Raw genomic sequence first — 20691 nt, 5'->3', positions numbered from 1 at the left:
TTTTTCTTTTCTTTTTTTCTTGAAGTAATACCATGGTTTCCATTTCATGTGAGAATTAGCAAATGTGTTTCGAAAAGAATTGGTAAGTGTAACATTATTTTTTAGAGTAGTTCCCATGAGGGAAGCAACTTTTAGGAATAATTTATAATCATCTTTTAATTGACTTTGTAATTGCTAAAATTGGTAATCCATTAATTAATTGTATTAAACGTACTCAACCATTAAGTGCAATAGGCACTCACAAGTGCATGCAATAGGGTATATATCCCTTCGAGTTAACATAAGTGGTAAGAGTGGGTAGAATCATATGTTGGGATTATGATAAGTTCATATATAGTTCGATTCCCTTCAATATAAAAAATATATATATAATTATTAAGAAATTATATGTACTAGTAAGAAATAACAACATATGTAAAGATTGCTAAAAAGTTTCAGACTCTTTCTGTATGAGGACAAATATAGTTCCATATATTGAGAAATGATGGCCAAGCAGATACATAAAAGATAGCATATCATCAGTTTACAAGATGTGAAGATGAGAGACTACAATACATATTATATATCATCATGCAAAATTTCGAAAACAATTAATCTTTGTCATTGATTGGTACTCAGTAGCTCTGCACCATAGCTTTACAAGAACCCCAGTACTGAATACCAGCAGCAGTAGTACTGGTACTACTTGTACTAGAGTACTCCTGCCATTGTTGATCATCTAATATCTTCTCAAGCTCGCTTGGCTGGCAAGGGATTGCTAGTGTACCCTCATGGTCAAAGCCATACTCCTCTGCTGCTTGCTCCAACAGCTTTAAGAAACTTGGGTGTGTCAAGTAACTCAATGACACCACAAACCTCTTTGGTTCCTCCCCATCCACAGCCATCACCGCGAAATGCCCTTCCTTAACGTCCTCCGGCACGCATGTTGAGTCGTCTTTACTGGAATTTGATTTCGATCGACCCAACGATAGACTCCTTTGCAGCTTTTCAACTACCACCTTGAGCTTCACTATGCTGTTCTTCTTCTTGCCTCTGGTGGTACTGGTTCTACACTTGGCCATGTCTCAACCTAGTGCTTTATTAATTTCTTTGGTCTATATATGTTTGATGGTCCTTAATTTGGTTTGTTAGCTCACCTTGTATATATAGTGTTTGTGGGAGAAGGTGACTCGATCGCTTAGAGCATCCCACATCAGTTAAGTAACGAGTGGAACCACACACACTGATGTCGAAGCCGGCCTTTTGATAAAACTTTACCTAACTACTCGTTTGGCGATGAGTGTAGCTAGGTACATTGAGAGAATATAGTAAAAATTATAAGTATCCAACCCAAAACTAAAATTAATAATATATAATTAGAAAACGCGTTTTGAGCTAAATAGGTGGACATCTTATATTAGATAACCTAAAACGTACATGTGTAGTTCAACTATACTAGACTCAACACGTACGTAATTGTCGATCTACTTTGATATCATGCATGTAGAAGTTTCGGATATCTAAATTCTAATACGTAATTAATTAGCAATGGAGAAGTCCAATGACAATATATGTTTAATTGACGTAAAACTTCACATTTTTAAAGTGTGATATACTCTTAATAAATATCAACATATATGATGTGTGTGAACTCATAAAAATACATGGTCTGACTTATCAACCCCCGTACACACAACAGTTTTTAAGTATATATATATAAGACGTGGGATAAGAATGGATGGTTTCCATTTACAATTGACACACAAAGAAAGAGAAACGACAAGATACGGCTGAGCGTGAGAGTTGAATTGGGGAGACCAACCCATGTGAGTGTGAGCGACTAGTAGCTTCCAACTTACCATGAGACGTCCCTTTTACTTGTCATATCAACCTCCATCACCACCATGCACCAAAATCATTTACGACAGTGCTAGTACTTACTAGCACTGATCTTCTGCCATCTATGATGCCTTCCTCTAGCTCTAATTAATTTCAAGTCGCAAATTGAAGTCCTGGTTTCTTACACTAATTCGTGCACATACGTTTTTGTATGCTTTATAGAGATGTCCTTTAAATTAATATCTCATTTCGATCTCACATACAGGGGTTATTCTGAGAGTAAGCGAAGTAAGCAATCTTCTCAGGCTTTGAAATATGAAGGATCTTCAAATTTTATAGATTTCTTATATACTTGTATACTATGTTAGGTCTAACTGTCTAAGTAATGTCTATGAAGGATCAAATGCTCCATTTTTATAATTCGCTTCAGACCCTAAAATCTCAAAACTAGCCATGCTCACTTAAAGTAATTTGTGCTTACCAATTAAGTGACTTGTAGGCAAGGAGTAAAATTTCGTTTTTTAGGGGTATGAAAATTTTAACACCATACTAAATTAATTTCAAAAAATTTCACCGAAATTTTCCAAAATCCTCGAATCGGCAAAGTTTTCGATGTAGAGACCGGAGGAAGAGAGGGGAGGCAAAGACTGGAGGGAGAGGGGAGGCAGAGCGCCGTCGTCGGAGGGAGAGAAGAGATCAAAGAGGAAGCTACAGAGGCGCCATCGTCGGAGGGAGAGAAGAGATTCGGGAAGGGAGAGGAGGAAGAGAGGGAGATCGGGGGAGGGAGAAGGAAGAGAGAGATTAGGAAGGAGGAGGGAGTGAGGGACTAGTAGAGATAAACAAAAGCTTTCACAGAGAATCACAAAGGAGAAGAAAAATTGGAAGTCATGAGGGAAGAAAAGAAAAAGGAAAGAAAAAAGAGGAAGAGTACGTGGAAGAGTAGAACTGTAGAAGACCACTAGAAGTCATAGGGAAAGAAGAGGAAAATGAAAGAAAAAAAAATGTTTTAGGGTCGATTGAGATTTGGAGTCTTTGGGCAATTAGAAAGAAAAAAAAAGTTTGGGATTTTGTTTGGGGTTTGATTTGACTATTTTGGTGTTTCATTTAGTTGTTTTTAAATCCTAATATATTTCTATATAAAAAATAATTAAAAATACACTAAAGGGTCTAAACTCTAATATCCTATATCATATCCTAAACAATATAGAATTAAGGTATATAAAGATTAATTATTAATTAGTGACTCATTTTTTTAACAGTATTTACGCGCATTATATTTACCTTATATCGCATGAAATCTACTATATAATTTGGTTTTTTTAATGTTTTTTTTTTTAATGTAGTAGATAATATATTAAATAAACATATGGTCAAGTTTCATTCAAAAATTTTCGTATTTTAATAGCAATTTCTGTTGTTTTTGTTTAATTTTATCGAAATCGAAATTTTAATCGAAATTTTCGCGAAATTTTCCGTCGAAATTTCTATCGAAAATTTTCTCAAAACCGAAATTTTAATCCTTGCTTGTAGGAATGAAACTAGTATATATTCTTAATTACACTTTAAATTGTGAGAACCATATATACATGGGAATGGTCCAAACATAATAACAATTAATGATTTCATTCCATCCAACCAAACACCACCTTAATAATACATGCATATATAATCTGATCTGATCTGTTACTTTCATGCCTTAACAAAGATGGAACATCTGCAGGTGCCATTCTGCAAGTGATAGCGGACGTACACATGCTTATGATAAATACATAACATGGTGTAAAATGTGGACAGGAATTCATCCTCCGGCCATTAACACAAATGCTTACTTTGAATTGTGAAATGCATGTCTACAATTAATATATAGTACTGCATATACGCATTAATTTTCCATGTATATATGTCATGCATGCATGCCTTAAACAATTTCATCATGTTTCTATATTAAATAAATATCTTTTTGTTTTTTTCTTCGCATTTAGTGCTGATTTAACAATACTATCCTTTGGCTTTTGTGAGGAAGGAGATCGAGTTCTTATTTTCTGGCTAGCTCTTATCACTTTTCTGTGGATGAATTCCATATATTGGAGTGGCAAGTTGTCTATCTTTTAGAATTAACCACGTATTATATTATATATATAACGATACGTGAACCCTTTAAATTTTTAAATTTATAATACATGATAGAAATTGAAAAAAAAAAAAATCATATTATTCTCTTTTTGGATGCTCTCATGTGCATTATTTCTCTTATTATTTATTCAGGTGATAGATGTTATATTGCTTTTAATTAGTTGGAATCTCAATTTGGTGTCTCCATATATATAATTTTGATTTCTTCTTCTCTGTAAATGAATTTCCAATTTGGTGTTCTTTTCGCTTTAATTAACTTTGTGCACGTTAGTTGCCTAGAAGTTTCGGGATATGTGGCGATAGCTGTACCTATAATAGTGCTTATGGACAAACATGGTCTAACAACCTTCATGTCTTACCCCACCTGAAATATACAACTCCTATCTATAAAAGGTCGGAGAACGTACATTCGGTACCAGAGCTTTAGGTATGCGTCAAACTCCAGATGCCTCTGTCATCTACTCCATCTCTCCAAATAAATTAGTCTGCAACAATTTTATGTGAACAACTTTTTTTAAGTAGAATATAAATTCAGAGCCAATCAAAATTTGTAAAAAACTAGCTTATAAATCTAACTCAAGAGTAGTGTTCTAACTTCCTTAATTTAAGTAATGTTCAAGAGGGGTTCGAACACATATCAATGGAAACTCGAGGGTTAGACTTATATATCTAAAAATTTTAACTATTCAATTTTAATAAAGTAATAATTAACAATGTATATTAAGTTAACAAATTTTACACCTTGAAGAAACAAACATATGATAAGTGCATTCCCATCCCATGTGGTCTACAACAGCACAAGTAGAACGTTTTTGTGGCTTTACAGCATCCCATGGACATAATTAAGGTTATATAGAAAAGGTCGAGTACGTACTCAAGCATTTTGCACATGAAATTGCTCACCAGCTAGCTCTCGTCTAGTCTCATGCCTTTGAATAAGGTCCACATGCATTTCGTCGATGACATGGAAGAAAGCTTGAAAGTCTTGTGAATAATAAATGGGTTCTCTTAGTCTTTAGCTACGCGTGGAAAAAGGTTCTTTGTAAGGATCAAACCTAGCCAGCAGCTGTCCAATTGATATATATATATATATATATTTTAGAGAGAGATCACCAACACTTGCAGTTCGATATATAATTGCAATATAATTGTTGAAAAGGGTAGACATGTATAGGCTCCATATGTTCTCTAGGCATTGAGCTAATTAATAAGCTAGGTTGCCACATAAGGGAGAAACTTTGGCAGCTTGCATGGTAAGGGCTCCATTATTTTGATATTTTGAATAGTATTTTTCAATTATATATGAAATTTGGCACAAAGTGAAGTAATTCTGTGGAAATTGAAAAAAAACCCATCAATCAGAGACCCAAAATACAAATTTACATGATTGAAAAGAGAGACATCGAAAATTCACTATCAAACAAACGATTACAAATATCTTCAGCAACTTTCAATTTCATGACCCAAAATATATCCTAATACACCAAAAGACTCTACTAGCTCTAGCTAATTGTACACTCTTGCAATCTTGTTCCCTGTTAAACATAATAACCAAATTAAAGTACCCTAAACCAAGTTTTACCAATGAAGTGTTAGGTATCGCTCAACGGAATCCTTTATATATGTTTTTTTAAAAAAAATAAATGCATACCATATGAGTATTTACGTAGGCTCCATTAATTGGCACCTACAATTTCATGTCGGGGACAATTCTGTAATGTTTATCATCAAAACTGTAAAATGCCAATAGTTAAGGAGTTAATCATGCGGTGGGGCATGAGGGATTGCCTGTTTGCCTGTTGGTACAACTATATATGACCTTAATAATTAGCACTTGGAGTCAATACCATGCACAAGCTTCAATCATACAACTTGTCAAGCATGCATATGTAGGACCCTGCTGTTTCTTATTTTAAAATCTAATTTCTATTTCAATAATCCGAGGAATTAATTGATCGCCCTAGTTTGCATTTTGAAGTATCAACTGTATTAGCAGAATAAATTTAGAGACGTTGAATATATGATTATGATATGCAAGATTGGCTTAATATTGCAGACAGATATATAATTATGACATGCGTGCATGTCCTTTGTCTGCAATAAGCCAATCAAATTGAGGATAAGATGTTGCAAAACTTGTATTAATTATTAGGTGTGTGATGAGGTCATAGCATGAGGCTTTGAAACATATATAAATCATTTTTTGGTTAACCAGCTGATTTCCAGAGATCAATTTCTTCTTACCATGGTGCTTTTTATTTATATTTCTTAAAAAAAAAAAAAATTATTTTCTAATTGTGCATTAATGTAGGAGCTGAAAGTAATGTTGTGAGGATCCAATTAATGAGAATTGGCTAGTGGACGGTGAACGTACAACAGTGACTACACAACATTGACGCTAGCTAATAGTAGCTAGGGCCTGCATGCAGGTATAAGACTTACGTGCAAGGGAGCTGTACGTTGTACTGAGTACTGAACAAGTTCAAATACAAATATCTGCAGGATGACATTGGAATATTGCATATTCATAAACATGTGCTATTGTGCAAGAGATATTGTATATACTCGAAAATGATATATACAAGAATTTCTCCTTGTTGATGCAAATTCTCGTAAGGTAGATGCAACAACTTAGAATAGCTGATCTGGCTGATCAGATGCTTTGCTGGATGATGAAGTGGATGTTGATTGAGATCTTCCTGCAAAAGAAACAAGATCAAAGGAGATGGACCGGTGTGGTACCAGCCAAACACGCTCCGATGATGAAATCAGTGATGGTGTTTGATGAGGGATGAGGAAGAACAGAGGATGAACTTGGGAGAATAGGAAGAACAAGGCAAATGTTCTGGGTTATTCTCAGCAAGCTGGGTAAGCTCTTTGGTGAGTGGGAATTTTTGTGTAAGTGTTTTTGGGTAGATGCGTCTATCATTTTGTGCATATGTGGTGCCTTATATAGGCAAAGGAAGACTTAATGAATAAGTTACCTGCATTGTGAATGAATGGTTGCCAAAGACCCACGCACCTGGTCAGACCTAGTTGCATGCTCAGCTGCTTACTTCCTCAGCATTCAATGCTGCATTGAATGCCCCATTAAATGCAAGGTTGGAAGGTTCAGACAGACTGCCCCAGTAGTCATGGATGCAGGCCTGACATTCTATCTGTCAGAAGATTTATGTCAGGTGCATTTAAGTGTGGCGGTTCGTCCCAGCGTGATCTTCCTGGGAATGGCGGCGGAGAGCCGAGCCGAGCCGATACGAACACATGTTCTTATGCGAAGACACGAAGTCCATGTGTGGTCGGATCGGACATAGGATTCCAGACCGAGCCGGTCCAGTAGATTGGGATCTTTCTGAGCCCTAACTGGTCGACGCCAGAACTCGAAAGGAGACCATCTCCTGTGCCGAGCCGAGCCGAACCGAGATGATCGTGGGAAGATGGACACTCGATCCCTTGGAAGATCATCGGTTCGGCTCGGACCGAACATGGAGGGCCCGGTGTGGAGATCCGGTCTGAGTTGATAGAGGAAGTGCTGGTCAGTGATGACGTGGAGGTCAAAGTCTGACCAGCCACGTGTCGAGCCGCGATTGGCTATTCGGGTTGATGTGGATTTTCCCACAAACACTCCTAATTTTAATGCATGAATTCTTACTTCGGCCAGTAGTGTTCAAAATTTCCACTAGTCAATTGTCAACATGCTTTCAAAAAGCATGTTGGAAAGGAAGAAACACTAAAACCAACCCTATGTGGCTTTTTCCATGCAGAGAGATATGGAAGATATTTTATCGATATTTAACATTAATTATGTCACATAAGTAGGGTATTCTCCCAATTGGAGGATCCTCGATCTTTTCTCTCTTATTTTTCTCAAATCTCATCCATATTCCATACAAAGTCAATTGAACAGAACCCAACTATTGGTTTATTTATTTATTTATTATGTCGTTTCTTTCATTGGATTTTTATTCTGTTTCCTTTTCAATTTTCCTAGGGTTTCTTGAGAGTTCACTAATTCTGCTTTTCAAGCAATATTTTTAAGTGAGAGTAGTTTTTCTCACCTCCTTTAACTCAGGTGTATGCTCACTTCTCATCTAAAATACTGCCACGTGTTTAAAAAACTAACCATGAGTTAACTATTATATTTAATTATTTATGATGTTATAATGATGAGAGAGAAAAATAATTTGACAACTCTTTTCTTATTTTATCCTTATCTTTTATTACTCAATTTTTTTTTATCACCCGTTAATTTCTCTTTTCTCTTTTATTTAATTATTTCTAATAATTTTTACTTCTTTTGTTTTTTTGCTCTTCTCCAGTACGCCTCTAGTACTCAAAAAATCACATCCATTTTTTTGGGTCTTCTCCTATATACACATTTATCTATTTCTTTAATTAATTAAAAAATAAAATATTATAACAACACATTTGCAATTCGAACAAAAAACTCATTTGCAAAGTTTAATCTAAAATGTTGGCCAAACAAAAATCTAAAACAACTCATTTACATACATAGAAAATCCAATAAAAAAGTTACATGAGTTCAAAAAAAAAAAAATTATGTCGTTGCAACTATTCTTCTCTCTTCAAATGCTGCAACACCTTGGATTGACCTAAGAATTTGTTTGATCTGAAAATGTCATGTATGAGATTTAGGCAAAAAAACAAGTGTTGTTGGATTATTTTTTTTAATTAATTAAAAAAGTAGATAAAAGGTATATACATGAGAAGACCCAAAAAAATTGGATGTGATTTTTTGGGTACTGGAGGCATACTAGAAAAGAGCAAAAAAAAAAAAAACAAAAATTATTAAATGCATGTGGTTTTTTAGATACTAGAGGCGTACTGGAGAAGAGCAAAAAAACAAAAGAAGCAAAAATTATTAGAAATAATTAAATAAAAGATAAAATAAAAATTAATAGGTAATAAAAAAAGTAGAAAAAAGTTGAGTAATAAAAAAAAAGGATAAAAGTAGAAAAGAGTTGTCAAATTATTTTTCTCTCTCATTATTATAATATCATAAATAATTAAATACAATAGATTAACTCATGGTTAATTTTTTAGACACATGGCAGCATTTTAAATAGGAGGTGAGTATACACCTGAGTTAAAGGAGGTGAGCAAAACTGCTCTCTTTTTAAGTAAAATTACACAGGACGTAAAACACAAACCCTTCAATTAGGTCTAAATGTAGTTAAACCGTTGAGATTCTGTCTCAATGAAGTTAAACCGTTGAGATTTGAATTTCGAGGAAGAGATAGAAAGGAGAGGATCTACTCCCATTGTTGGTGAACAAACTTTTATGTTCACAAAAATATAAGTTATTACATAAAGATAAAATGTTAAAAAGAAAAACAATAATGTTGTGTCAACCATAAAAGAAATTTCTATATGTATTACTATAACAAATGGTATCAGTATCCCAACAAAATCTGCACCCATCCCCTCTACAATGTGATTCTCTCCCTAACCAACCTCAGATCCCCTTCTCTCAAAGAAAAATAGAGTTAAACATTACAAAAGTGAATTTCTTGTATGCTATGTGGACACAGAGGGCACATTGAGTGAGCTGCCCTTTATATGCATTCCTAAGGCCTAAAACAAAATATCATTTCAACCTATGAGGGAAATAGGTACAACAGACTATGTATATTCTCTATCAGCGGATTAGTTGTATATACAAAAAAGTGCTCACAGGAAGCACATGATTGTAAAGGATGATTTTAGGCAGCTCTTTTTTCAGACTTCACTGCCATTCATAATAATTTCCATTTGGGAGGTTGGAGCATCATTTACAAACAGAGAAGGCTATAGAAAATGAGTGGTATGAAAGCATTATCGAGTTGAGCTGTGTAAGCCTCTAGCAAACCACTCACAGTCACGGCTAGAAGAAGAGAGAGCCAATGCTGCAAAAATTTGGTACCAAAAGCATAAATAAACACATGAACAAATCCATATAAGACATGAATAGAGATACAAGTAAGTTACCATGATGACATTTTATGTATGTCTTTTTGATTATTTTGGTTGGGAGAAGTGGGGTTTGTGTGGGTGGGGTTGTGTGTGTGTGTGTGTGTGTGTGTGTGTGTGGGTGGGTGGGTGGGGGGAGCAGCCACCATAAAAGATGCACATGCAATCATCAATAAGCCTCATACCAAAAACCCGGACATGAAAAGGTTATCCTAATCCGGACTCAAACAGGTGCGCGTGCACTTTGTTTCCACTTAGCATATGCTAATTTATTTGACAGGAAGAGAGAGAGACATATGCATACCTCTGTAACAATATATCCAGTGGATGCTAGAAGGGGAAGCAGAACTGAGCAGGCAGCTAAGACAGATGTTATACCAGCTGCGGTCCCTTCAATGGTTTTCTCTACCAAGAAGAAAAAGTTTCACATGGATTAAGCAAATTAATGGGAAAACCTAGTTTGGTGAAATGAATCAATACAAATCCTTACTGCCAGTTTTGCTCCACCTGAGAACACCATACTTGTGCCCAACAACTGATGCCTGGACATAAAACCAAACATACAATAAATTAAGCAATACGTGTCACTCCTATCCTATTCACCGAGTGCAAACACACTCACCATTGTATCTCCAATTCCGAGACTCAAAATTCCAGAAAAAGGGGCAAGTGGTCGATCGTTGTACCCAGAAGACATCCAAATAGGAAGAGCACATCCCAATAAGAGTGAAAAGTGGCTGAAAAAAACATGCAACATTAAAGAAAAGGCTATTGGGACTTATTTGCATCAAACTTATGTTTTTAAAGCTTTGATCTATCAGGAGAATCTGGCCCAAAAAGAAAAAAATATCTATGCGGACAAGGCATGCCATACCTGACAATAAGAAGATCTGAGTCACGATGATCAGTGAAAGCATTCATAAATTTATGTATGGATTGTCCCAATGGCCAAATTCTCCATACCTTGTCAAAAAGATATGGTCAAGCACAATAAAATAAGAGAGACGTAGACTTCAAAACCGCTTTAACATTACCGGTACACACAAGCGCATACATTTCTCTTACAAATAAGCAAATATGGTCTTAAAGCAATATCTCTTCCAAACATTCAAATAAAATATTTTGATTTAGCAATGTTGTGTCCTCAATGAGTGCATTTTGCTTATAATGATTCCTATTGATTTTATTTAATCCATACGAAATTTAAATTAAGAATAATGCTATATTTACCACATTCTTATACCATATTTTTATACCATCTTACGTGTCATTATTTTACTGGACAAAATTTTTCTTTTTCTTTTTGAATTTTTGTTTTTATTTTTTAGTGTCCAATGCATGAATGCCATGTAAGTTGCACATAAGGTGGTATGAAATTATGGTATAAAAATGTGGGATATCTAGCACTACTGTTAAATTAATGAAAGTTGATGTCAAGTGCTTACTCGGATAATTTCCAATGCCAAGAAAACTGCCAAAGCTGCACCAAATGATAGATCAAGAAACTTTGGCTGCAAAAAGAGACATACAGTGAGCATACCTAAACATACCACATCTAGAATGAAGAAGCAGAAAATATACCAAGATAGCAGTCAATCCTTAGTCCTAAATCACCTGGAAAATAAGAGCAGGCAGAAACATTAAGACAGCCATTAGATGGTAGTATTTCCGGAGTAGAATCCTCTCAATCTTGCTATTCTTTGAAATGTTGTAGAACCTCAGAACAGACACACATATCACACCCACCCAGTAGACACACAAAGATAATCTCTTATGTGGTTCCGAAAAAATAAATGAAAGTACCCTGTCAAATAAAGATGTGATGAATGTCTTTAATATTTTTTTGGAAATAGAATCAAAACTTATCAGACAGAAAATAGCCAATTTATGAAGCAGAAGGAGAACTTTCAGGAATCTTATACAAGTAATATAATCAACTTTAATATATTTAGTGGGATGATACTGGAATACAAAATGACTGTTCAAAGTTATCTTTGTGACTTAGTACATAGAGAATGTAAAAAAACCATTCCAGGTCATGACTCTGACATCATCAATAATGTGACATACCAGTAAAATATGTTTCTTTTCACCAACCTAATAATGGAGTATCTATAAAGGAGTCACAGGCAAGGTTTTCCATAGAGTAACCAAATTGCACTACCCCTAAGAACCACAATGCGAATCATGCATCCCAATTCATGGTACTTCGGCGATTCAGTTTTCCAAAACTGGAAGTCCAACGTACCATGATATATGGCGAAGAGAAAATAGATAAAATATCAAAATTCAAGAAAACTTGAGAAAAGAAGATGTTGACATACTGGAATTCAAGTTATACAGCTATTTTATCCTTAAAGGACGGTAATCTATTGATTTTATGTGCTTGAGTGTAAATATTTACGCATTTATGCATGCATGGAGCCAAGTATATATGTACTTCAGGTTGAGTGCCATAAACCCAAATAATAAGCACCAAATAGAAACCCAATAAACACAATGTCAATGTAGCATATAATAGCAAAATGCAGTTGAAGTAAACAAGTATCATACAAATTATTTGAAGAAAGGTCATACCATAACACTGGATGCATACGAAAATCCTGAACAAACTGCATCCATGACGGAATGATCACAGCCATGATAAATCCAAGGGAAGAAAAGAATAAAAGAGATCTCCAAATCTCATTGTTTGTCCTCACTTCAGAGCAAGATGTACTTAAAGAGCATTCCCACATTCGGAGAACAATTCTAAAGACCATTGGAAAAAGAAGAAGGCCAAGCAGCAACCCCTGCATAACATAGAAGTACCTTTGTCATCCAGCCAGACCACTTACAATCAATTTCATCTCTTAAAGGAACATACCTGTATAATAATACTTATTTCACTTCTTTTACTTCCATACTGTACCACCTCTGATTTAATCAAGATCCCAGACACCTGGTTGAGAAATGTTATCACCAATAAGATTTATATATAAAGCCAATTTGACCAGGGAAAAAAAAAGTATCTAGAGAAGAATAGTAATAACCTTTGCAATGGTATATGCCAACATGTCACCAAAATATAAAACAAGACCTGAAGTCACCAGACATGCTTCCCCTGGAAAAAAAGAGAGGGGACATCAACAGTTACTAAGAAAATATCAAGAATACCTTGTTTAGTTCGAGTCAAATATAAGAATTTTCACAAAGAAAATAGAAATAGAAAGAAAAAGCAAGCAAACAAGAGAAAAAGCGATATACATATATATATATATATAGAGAGAGAGAGAGAGAGAGAGAGAGAGAGAGAGAGAGAGAGAGAGATCTGATCATTTACTGAAGCTAATGCTATAGCAATTCAACTTCAGGTACTCAACATGAGTTAACCAAGACATTAATGAATAAGGAACATAAACATCTGGCAGAACATATCAACTCAGGTAAATAAAATCTATATTCATGTTTTTTAGTTGTGTAATTGCTAAAAGCCATTAAAACATGAGGGGAACATGGACAAGCCATGGATAGTAAATTATTACCTACCAAGTTAAAACAATCATTTCCATTTAACAATTTCATTTTTTCCCCTTCTTAAATCAGTAAGCAAAATTCAATTGGATTTTGCAAGAGAGAATAAGTGGAATACTAAAAGTAGTCAGGCACATACCAATGGAAGCACAAGATGGAAAAGTTTTTAGAACATGCTGAATTAATTTTACAGCTGCCAATCCATGACAGAGCATCCACAATAACTTCAATGCAGTCTCAAAGCCTGTACAGAATGAGCAAATAACATTCTCAGTTGTACAATATTTGTTGACTACACAAGTAGAAACACTCCCCGTGTTCCTAAGTCAATTCAAGATGCCATAAGAAGAAATCATAATGGACAGGATTCAGAAGAGATGCATAAAACTTACTAGTAAGAGATTTTGTACCAAGAGTCACGCAGCACACTGCTGTGTGCAATACTATGCAACTTAAGCTAAACTTTGCATGCCAAACACTACGCAAAGGAGGGGGAGACTTATTCTCAGGTGCACGCCATATAGTTACGCAGAGGAAAATAAGCACACTCAAGCAGCTGGCAGAAGCGGCCCAGTATTGCATCGTCAAAGATTCAAGCTCTGTACAGTAAATTAGAGAAAAATCATTAAAGACAAAAAGTTAAAAGAAAAAGCGGGAAGCAAGAAACCATATGAATGAAACCAATAGATGAAAAGAGTTACCAGACTACCAGTTAACCAAAAAAAAAAATTAAAAACTTTCACATCCAAAGATCGAAAAAAGAAATAAGAAAAGGAGGGTTATGATCTCTAAGAGAACCCAGTTAACAATAGGTGTCTACTTAATCGAATTTCCTTGAACCCCGTGTGACTTGGGAGTTGGAACCTAAAATAGCACAAGATTTGAACACCCCCACATAATTTAAACCTAGAGCATTTTCCTTATCAACCAAATCCAAATCTCATTCAAACACACTCTCCACAAGGGCATCCCTCCCACCAGTACCAATACACGAAAACCCAAGGTCCCGAAGTTATGCAAATTATGCTTAGGTTCCACTGATAACGGTCAAATTGAGTTGTGAACTAAAGCTAGTACCTTCAATCTCAACTTGGTGCAATGAGAACGACCGTGAGAGCTGTATCATTTTGGAGATCATAACAGTGGGCAGCGTGACTGCCCCTAGCAGTATTCCAGACGAAGCACCACGCCTGAAAAACATTCAAATTCCAATAATGCCCATACTCATGAATTAAAGAGAGAAACCCTAGCAAATTAATTAACTATTCGAAACAATAAATAAAGAAATGAAAATTGAAGAGAAGAGAAGACCTGGTGGGGAGTTGGGAAAGGGGAGTGGAAGAGTGGTCGGCGAGGATGTCGAGGAAGAGGGCGGAGACGGCGAGGAGAGAGAGGGCGAGGCCGTGGGGGAGGAGAGAGAGAGGCAGAGAGAAGAGGACGCGAGCGATGAAGAGCGCCACCACGGTTCTCTCTCCGTTCAACAACCCCGCCATGGCCGCCATTTTTGAATTCTCCGGCGTCCGTACGATGGAAATGGATTGAAGAATCGGAGAGATTCAAAGGGATTCGTTGTTGTAGGGGTTTTCGCGGGAATTCTGTACCGGAATCGTCGACTCGGTTGGACTTGAGGTTGCCTATTCCGTCATTCCCAATTGGGCCATGGCAGTGGGCTCCACCATCTCCGTAACACAGTCCAATGGGCTCACGCCACGTGGCTGCAACGCCAGACCAGCGCGGAATGGATTATAGGATTGGATGCCGTTGGGACTCGGGAGACGGGACCAGCTTCACAAACGCGTTACGACCGATCACCAAACTATGACTTCGGACTTATAGACTTTGGAGTAAATATGACCAAAACAAAGACTTTGGGGGTAAAACTCTCATTTCCTCATGGAAATTTTATAAAATGACTGATTTTAATGTTTCTGTAAATTTTTTAAAACTCGGTTTAACGGAAGGAAGAATCAGGATTTGTTATTAGAAATTCTGGTTGTTAAGAATTTGGGCTTCTCCAATGTGTTTATAGCTAAGGACAAACTTAAAATATAGACTTTTTAATATTCTTCGTACATGTTATATTTGAATTCAATTGAAAAAGACTCGAAGTTGCTCATTGATTGTATTCTCTAGCATTGCACTATTCTTTGGAAGATTTGTAGTTTTATATGATAATTGATGTGTCAATTTTACATAAATCATAGCTGACCATAATAACTTATATGGTAATACAATCGCCACATAACATGTGTTTAATTAGGACAATATTTAACCTAATTTTTCTTTACCATTGAACAAAACTTGTTATGTGCATGGCTCATCAATCACTATATGCGCAAAGATTCATTCTAACATATATTAGATGAAAGTGGTAATTTTTTACATGATTCGAACTCGACATGAAGTTAGTGAGTTTGGATTAATTATTGACACAAACATGAATATGACATGACAAGCTAAACACGAATATTAAACGGGTCGGGTTAGTGTCAAACATATGTAACACGTGTTTAACTAGTGCTATATGAAGAAAATTAGTAGTTTTTCTCATTTTTTAATATGTATTGGATGATTTATTGTATAAAAATAGAGTTATTTTGTTATGGTCTTATTAATATAATGATTAAATATATTTTTGTTTTATAAGTGATAGTTTTGTTTAAAAGTAAAAAAAATTATGTTTAAGCTTTTAGATCACAGGATATATGTGTTAACCCGAACACGAAACAATTATAAACGAGTTCAGTTAGTGTTGAGTCATTCGAAAAAATTAATTAAATGGATCAGGTTAGAGTTGACTAATATTTAACACAATACGAAATGACACGACACGACACGACACGAACACGACCCATTAACATGAATTGTCACCTCTAGTTATTGCCACTTTATTAATGACTTAATATGCAATTGTGCTTGCCCTTTTTGGGGAAATTACACTAAATGACCTCTTTTGATGCTCTTCTTACTTGTTTAGCCTAGGTGGGAGAATTTTTACTTTGCTAACCATTTTTCCACTTGAAAAGACTAAAACGTACAATCTTGATATAAATGCTCATGTGAATGCTCAAATTTTGTCATTTTGTTCTCCGCAAGCCTAGCTCTCTCTCTCTCTCTCTCTCTCTCTCTCTCTCTCTCTCTCTCTCTCTCTCTCAATCCCACGACTAGATCTGGCAATGCAACACCAGGGAAACACCATTTCACCTCCAGCCACCTCCCTCCCCCGCGTGCCCTTCTCTCTCCACCGTCGGCAGCCTCACTGACACTAGATCGAGGTCGTGGATCCGAGAGCCATGGTGGGTCTTTTTTTGTGTTTGATGAACACTTTGATGAGCTCTCTTTGAGGGTGTTGATCTCGAAGCGGAGATGGTGGGTCTTTTGTTGTGTTCATAGATCGGTGGTGGTGGGTCTATTGTTGTTGTATCCATGTTCTTGCAGATCTGCCACGTTTTTCTTTATTTTAATTTTTTTTAGGTTTTTCTTATAGTGAATTGATTCAGGTTTGGGTTTATGTAATTTACACTGATTAAAGTAATAAAAGTTAGATTTGTTAGTAAAACTTGATTATTAGCAGTAATTTTTTGGATTTTCACTTGAAAGTTAGATCAATTTCAATGAAAATGATAGGTTACAGATATGGGTTTTTGTTTTTTTGTTTTTTGTTAGAGCATATCTGAGTTTTCATATCTAAATTGTTCATCAAAAGATGAACTGGCTACAGCCATTTTTTGTCGACTTTGTCAACCCTTAGGGGTATTTTTATCTGAAAATGGTCAAAGAGTTATGAAATGTAAGAATTTTCCCGCCAAGACTATTAAAGTAAGTCCCTCATTAAAAATGGTTATTTTATAAAATTGCCTGTTTTTTGTTGCAAACATAAAATTATATGTCATATGTCATTAATTACTCATTTACTTTTATTAATCAGATGAAGTTAAATGGTCTTTTTTTTTTTTTGCCAGGGAAGTTAAATGGTCATTGAATTAGAAGCTTTGATTGTACATGTGAACATTGAGAAAATTGAAAATAATATAAAATCCCCTATATATATATAGAGTGCAACTATTTGCACACCCTTTTTTTTCTTTTTGCACATCATTTTCTCACTTATTTTTCACTTCACACCCCACACTATTCCCACAATTAAATTTTCTCATACACACATCCCTCCCAATTACCATAATATCCCTATTGTATCTATTTCATAAAAAGAAACGCACCCAACCCCAACCCCTCCCCCTCCCTCACCCGACCACCTCATCCCTTCACCCGACCCACCCAACCCTTTCCCTTTCTCCCTCTTCCCTCTGAACATCCATTTAAAAAAAAAAATTGCAAGTTCGACTGGGCTAGAGCTTTTCAGCGATTTCTTGCGGGTATGGGTGGCTGGCCGGTAAGGGGAGTTCTGGGGAGTGATGGTCAGTCTCTAGAGAGTATTTTTCGACCGGTGGGGTGACTAGTGGTGGCTGGAGGAGGGAGTGGTGGTGTTGGGATGGCTATGTGCGCATGGAGTCGCGCGCTGGCTGGCGATGGAGCCTGGGTTGGGAAGTCGGGGAAGAGAGAGTGAGCTTTTGGTGGGGTTTTCGCCACCTAGTTTGCCGGCAAACCTGCTGGACTGAGAGTTGTAGAGAGAGTGAGGGGCTGGGGTTGGGTTTTGGGGAGAGAGAAAAAGGAGGGGATGGGGCGGGGCGGGGCGGGTCGGGTTGGTCACCGGTCTTGACGAGGCGGGGTTGGGGTGGTCAGCAGGTGGTTCCTGTCGAGCTTGGGTCTGGGGTGGGGGGTGCTGTGACGGGGAGATAGAGGGATAAGGTTTTGAGTAATTTTGTTTTTGGTGTTTTTTGTCATTTCACAAATTAAATTTTTGGAGTATGCAAAAAGAAAGAAAAAAAAAAAAGGGTGTGGAAATAGCATCACTCTATATATATAGATGGATACTTATCATTAATGGATTTAATTGAATGATCGACTAGCATAAACTTCAAATGCAAAGGCCACTAAAAAGGCTCTCAATCCCATTATTTGATTCTCTCATCTTCTAATTCTTCCACGCATGTCCGCAAAGAAAGGCAAATTCAGTCATTCAATTCATTCTCTAGACCATGTCCGAGTCGTTCCCTACAACTTGGGAGATATATATATCGTATCACCCAAAAACCCCTCTCTCTCTCTCTCTCTCTTCCAACAACAACGTTAACTGATCGATCATCATCAAGCACTAATGGCAGACCCAAATAATCAAAAGCCTCATGCCATTCTCATTGCCTACCCTCTCCAAGGCCATGTAATCCCATCCGTACACCTAGCGATCAAGCTTGCATCACGTGGCTTCAAAATCACCTTCATCAACACCCACGCCATCCACCACCAGACGTCAAAAGCCCAATCCAACACGCCCGGGGGAGACGTGTTTGCCTCCGTACGTGAGTCCGGCCTCGACATAGACTATACAACGGTCTCCGATGGCTTGCCTGTCGAGTTCGACCGCTCGCTCAACCACGACCAGTTCATGTCGTCTTTGTTGCATGTCTTTTCGGCCCATGCAGAGGAGCTAGCCAACAACATTATCAGCTCTTCGGCCGATACCACACCGGTTACGTGTTTGATTGCCGATTCTTTCTTCGTCTGGCCATCCAAGCTTGCCAACAAGCTTGGCTTGCTTTTTGTTTCGTTTTGGACAGAACCTGCTTTGGTTTTTACACTCTATTATCATCTTCATCTTCTCCAAAGGAATGGTCATTTTGCATGTCAGGGTAAGTTGTACAATCATTAATATCAATTCGTAAACATGTATGTGCATGTGGTCCATGTGTTTGCACAACAAGTAAATGATCGATCTTCAATTTGTTGTCTATATATATGACTAGATGTGCGTGAGGACACCATTGATTACATACCAGGAGTGCGAGCAATCGAGCCCAAGGACATGATGTCATATCTTCAAGAGACTGATACAACATCTGTGGTCCACAACATCATCTTCAACGCCTTCAGGGACGTTAAAGGTGCACACTTTGTTCTGTGCAACACAGTCCAAGAGCTCGAGTCCGACACCATATCAGCCCTCCAGGCCCAGATTCCATTCCATGCCATTGGGCCCATTTTCCCAACTGGGTTCAACAAGACCATTGTGGCCACCAGCCTGTGGTCCGAGTCAGACTGCACCCACTGGCTCAACACCAAGCCCCATGGCTCGGTCTTGTATGTCTCATTTGGTAGCTATGCCCATGTCTCAAAAGGGGACCTTATAGAGATAGCTAGTGGGCTTCAGCTTAGCAAGGTCAACTTTGTTTGGGTGCTTCGGCCCGATATCGTGAGCTCGGTCGACTTGGATCCATTGCCCGCGGGCTTTAAAGAGCAGGTTAGGGATCGGGCCACTATCATACCTTGGTGCTGCCAGAAGGCGGTCTTGGCCCACCCGGCTATAGGCGGGTTCTTGACCCATTGTGGGTGGAATTCAACATTGGAAAGTATTTGGTGTAGTGTTCCATTGTTGTGTTTCCCTTTGCTTACTGATCAATTCACTAACAGAAAATTAGTGGTCGATGATTGGAAGATCGGGATTAATTTGTGCGATCGGAGGGAGGTGAGGAAGGAGGAGGTTTCAGAGAAAATCAACCGTTTGATGGATGGAAAATCAGGGGATGTGTATAGGAAAGCAGTTGCCAAGGTTAGGATGACATTGGAAACTGCATTGACACCCAATGGATCATCCGAGAAAAACATGGACACTTTCATCAAGGATCTAAAGGCCAAGATGAGAAATTGAATGTGGGGCATGTTGACCTAAAAGATGAAAATTTCAGGTACCTAAAGTGTGTGCATACTCCTACATATATATATATATATATATATATATATGTCATTGTTGAAAATTGTGTAGAAGTTTGTCAGCCTAAAAATAGATAATGAATAGTTAAATTTGTGATGTATAAAGTTGTCATGAATAGTATATGCTAACATGGAACCGTTGTTAAAAAAGGAACACCTAGTGATAGCTCCAAATTTTAAGACATACTTTTCCTTACTAGAATTATACAATGTGTAGTGCAGTGATATTGTAATCTTGCATCTATTTGTTTTCACTCTGTCAATATGTATAGGGTTACTAACTTACTTGCCTTACCTGCATTTACCAAACTATATTAACTGCAAGAAATTATTCACTGTGAAAGTGGTACTCCCTCCTCATTATGTGAGATGAAAAATAGGCATGAAATGCAGATCTCAGCTCTCTAAAAAAAATTCAGAAATAAAGCAAAA

The 20691-nt window shown here is 36.9% G+C and overlaps 3 protein-coding genes across 3 annotated transcripts; 1 reads left to right on the top strand and 2 right to left on the bottom strand.

The window, feature by feature from the left end:
• Nucleotides 1–492: 492 nt before the first annotated feature.
• On the bottom strand, nucleotides 493–1164 carry LOC147298863 (SAUR-like auxin-responsive protein family). Its single transcript, XM_086229540.1, has one exon. The coding sequence runs from the start codon at nucleotides 1059–1061 to the stop codon at nucleotides 615–617; it is 447 nt and encodes a 148-aa protein (XP_086085666.1). The 5' UTR covers nucleotides 1062–1164; the 3' UTR covers nucleotides 493–614.
• An 8159-nt stretch (nucleotides 1165–9323) lies between these two features.
• Nucleotides 9324–15014, bottom strand: LOC147298862 (phosphatidate cytidylyltransferase family protein). Its single transcript, XM_086240016.1, has 14 exons — nucleotides 14743–15014; nucleotides 14509–14621; nucleotides 13824–14030; nucleotides 13571–13675; nucleotides 12951–13021; nucleotides 12785–12859; nucleotides 12496–12710; nucleotides 11533–11722; nucleotides 11364–11429; nucleotides 10793–10881; nucleotides 10541–10655; nucleotides 10409–10460; nucleotides 10223–10323; nucleotides 9324–9854 (listed from the first exon to the last, which is right to left on the bottom strand). The coding sequence occupies exons 1-14, from the start codon at nucleotides 14931–14933 to the stop codon at nucleotides 9741–9743; spliced, it is 1704 nt and encodes a 567-aa protein (XP_086096142.1). The 5' UTR covers nucleotides 14934–15014; the 3' UTR covers nucleotides 9324–9740.
• Nucleotides 15015–18649: 3635 nt separating this feature from the next.
• LOC147298861 (UDP-Glycosyltransferase superfamily protein) lies at nucleotides 18650–20197 on the top strand. The gene is made up of 2 exons (XM_086240027.1): nucleotides 18650–19181; nucleotides 19296–20197. Exons 1-2 carry the CDS (start codon nucleotides 18650–18652, stop codon nucleotides 20195–20197), a joined length of 1434 nt encoding a protein of 477 aa, XP_086096153.1.
• Nucleotides 20198–20691: the final 494 nt, after the last annotated feature.

Source organism: Dryas octopetala, chromosome 1 (assembly GCF_963921425.1).
Source record: "Dryas octopetala chromosome 1, drDryOcto1.1, whole genome shotgun sequence".
Taxonomy (NCBI): domain Eukaryota; kingdom Viridiplantae; phylum Streptophyta; class Magnoliopsida; order Rosales; family Rosaceae; genus Dryas; species Dryas octopetala.
Note: the sequence above shows the minus strand (reverse complement) of the source record. Positions and strands in the feature narration are given on the sequence as shown.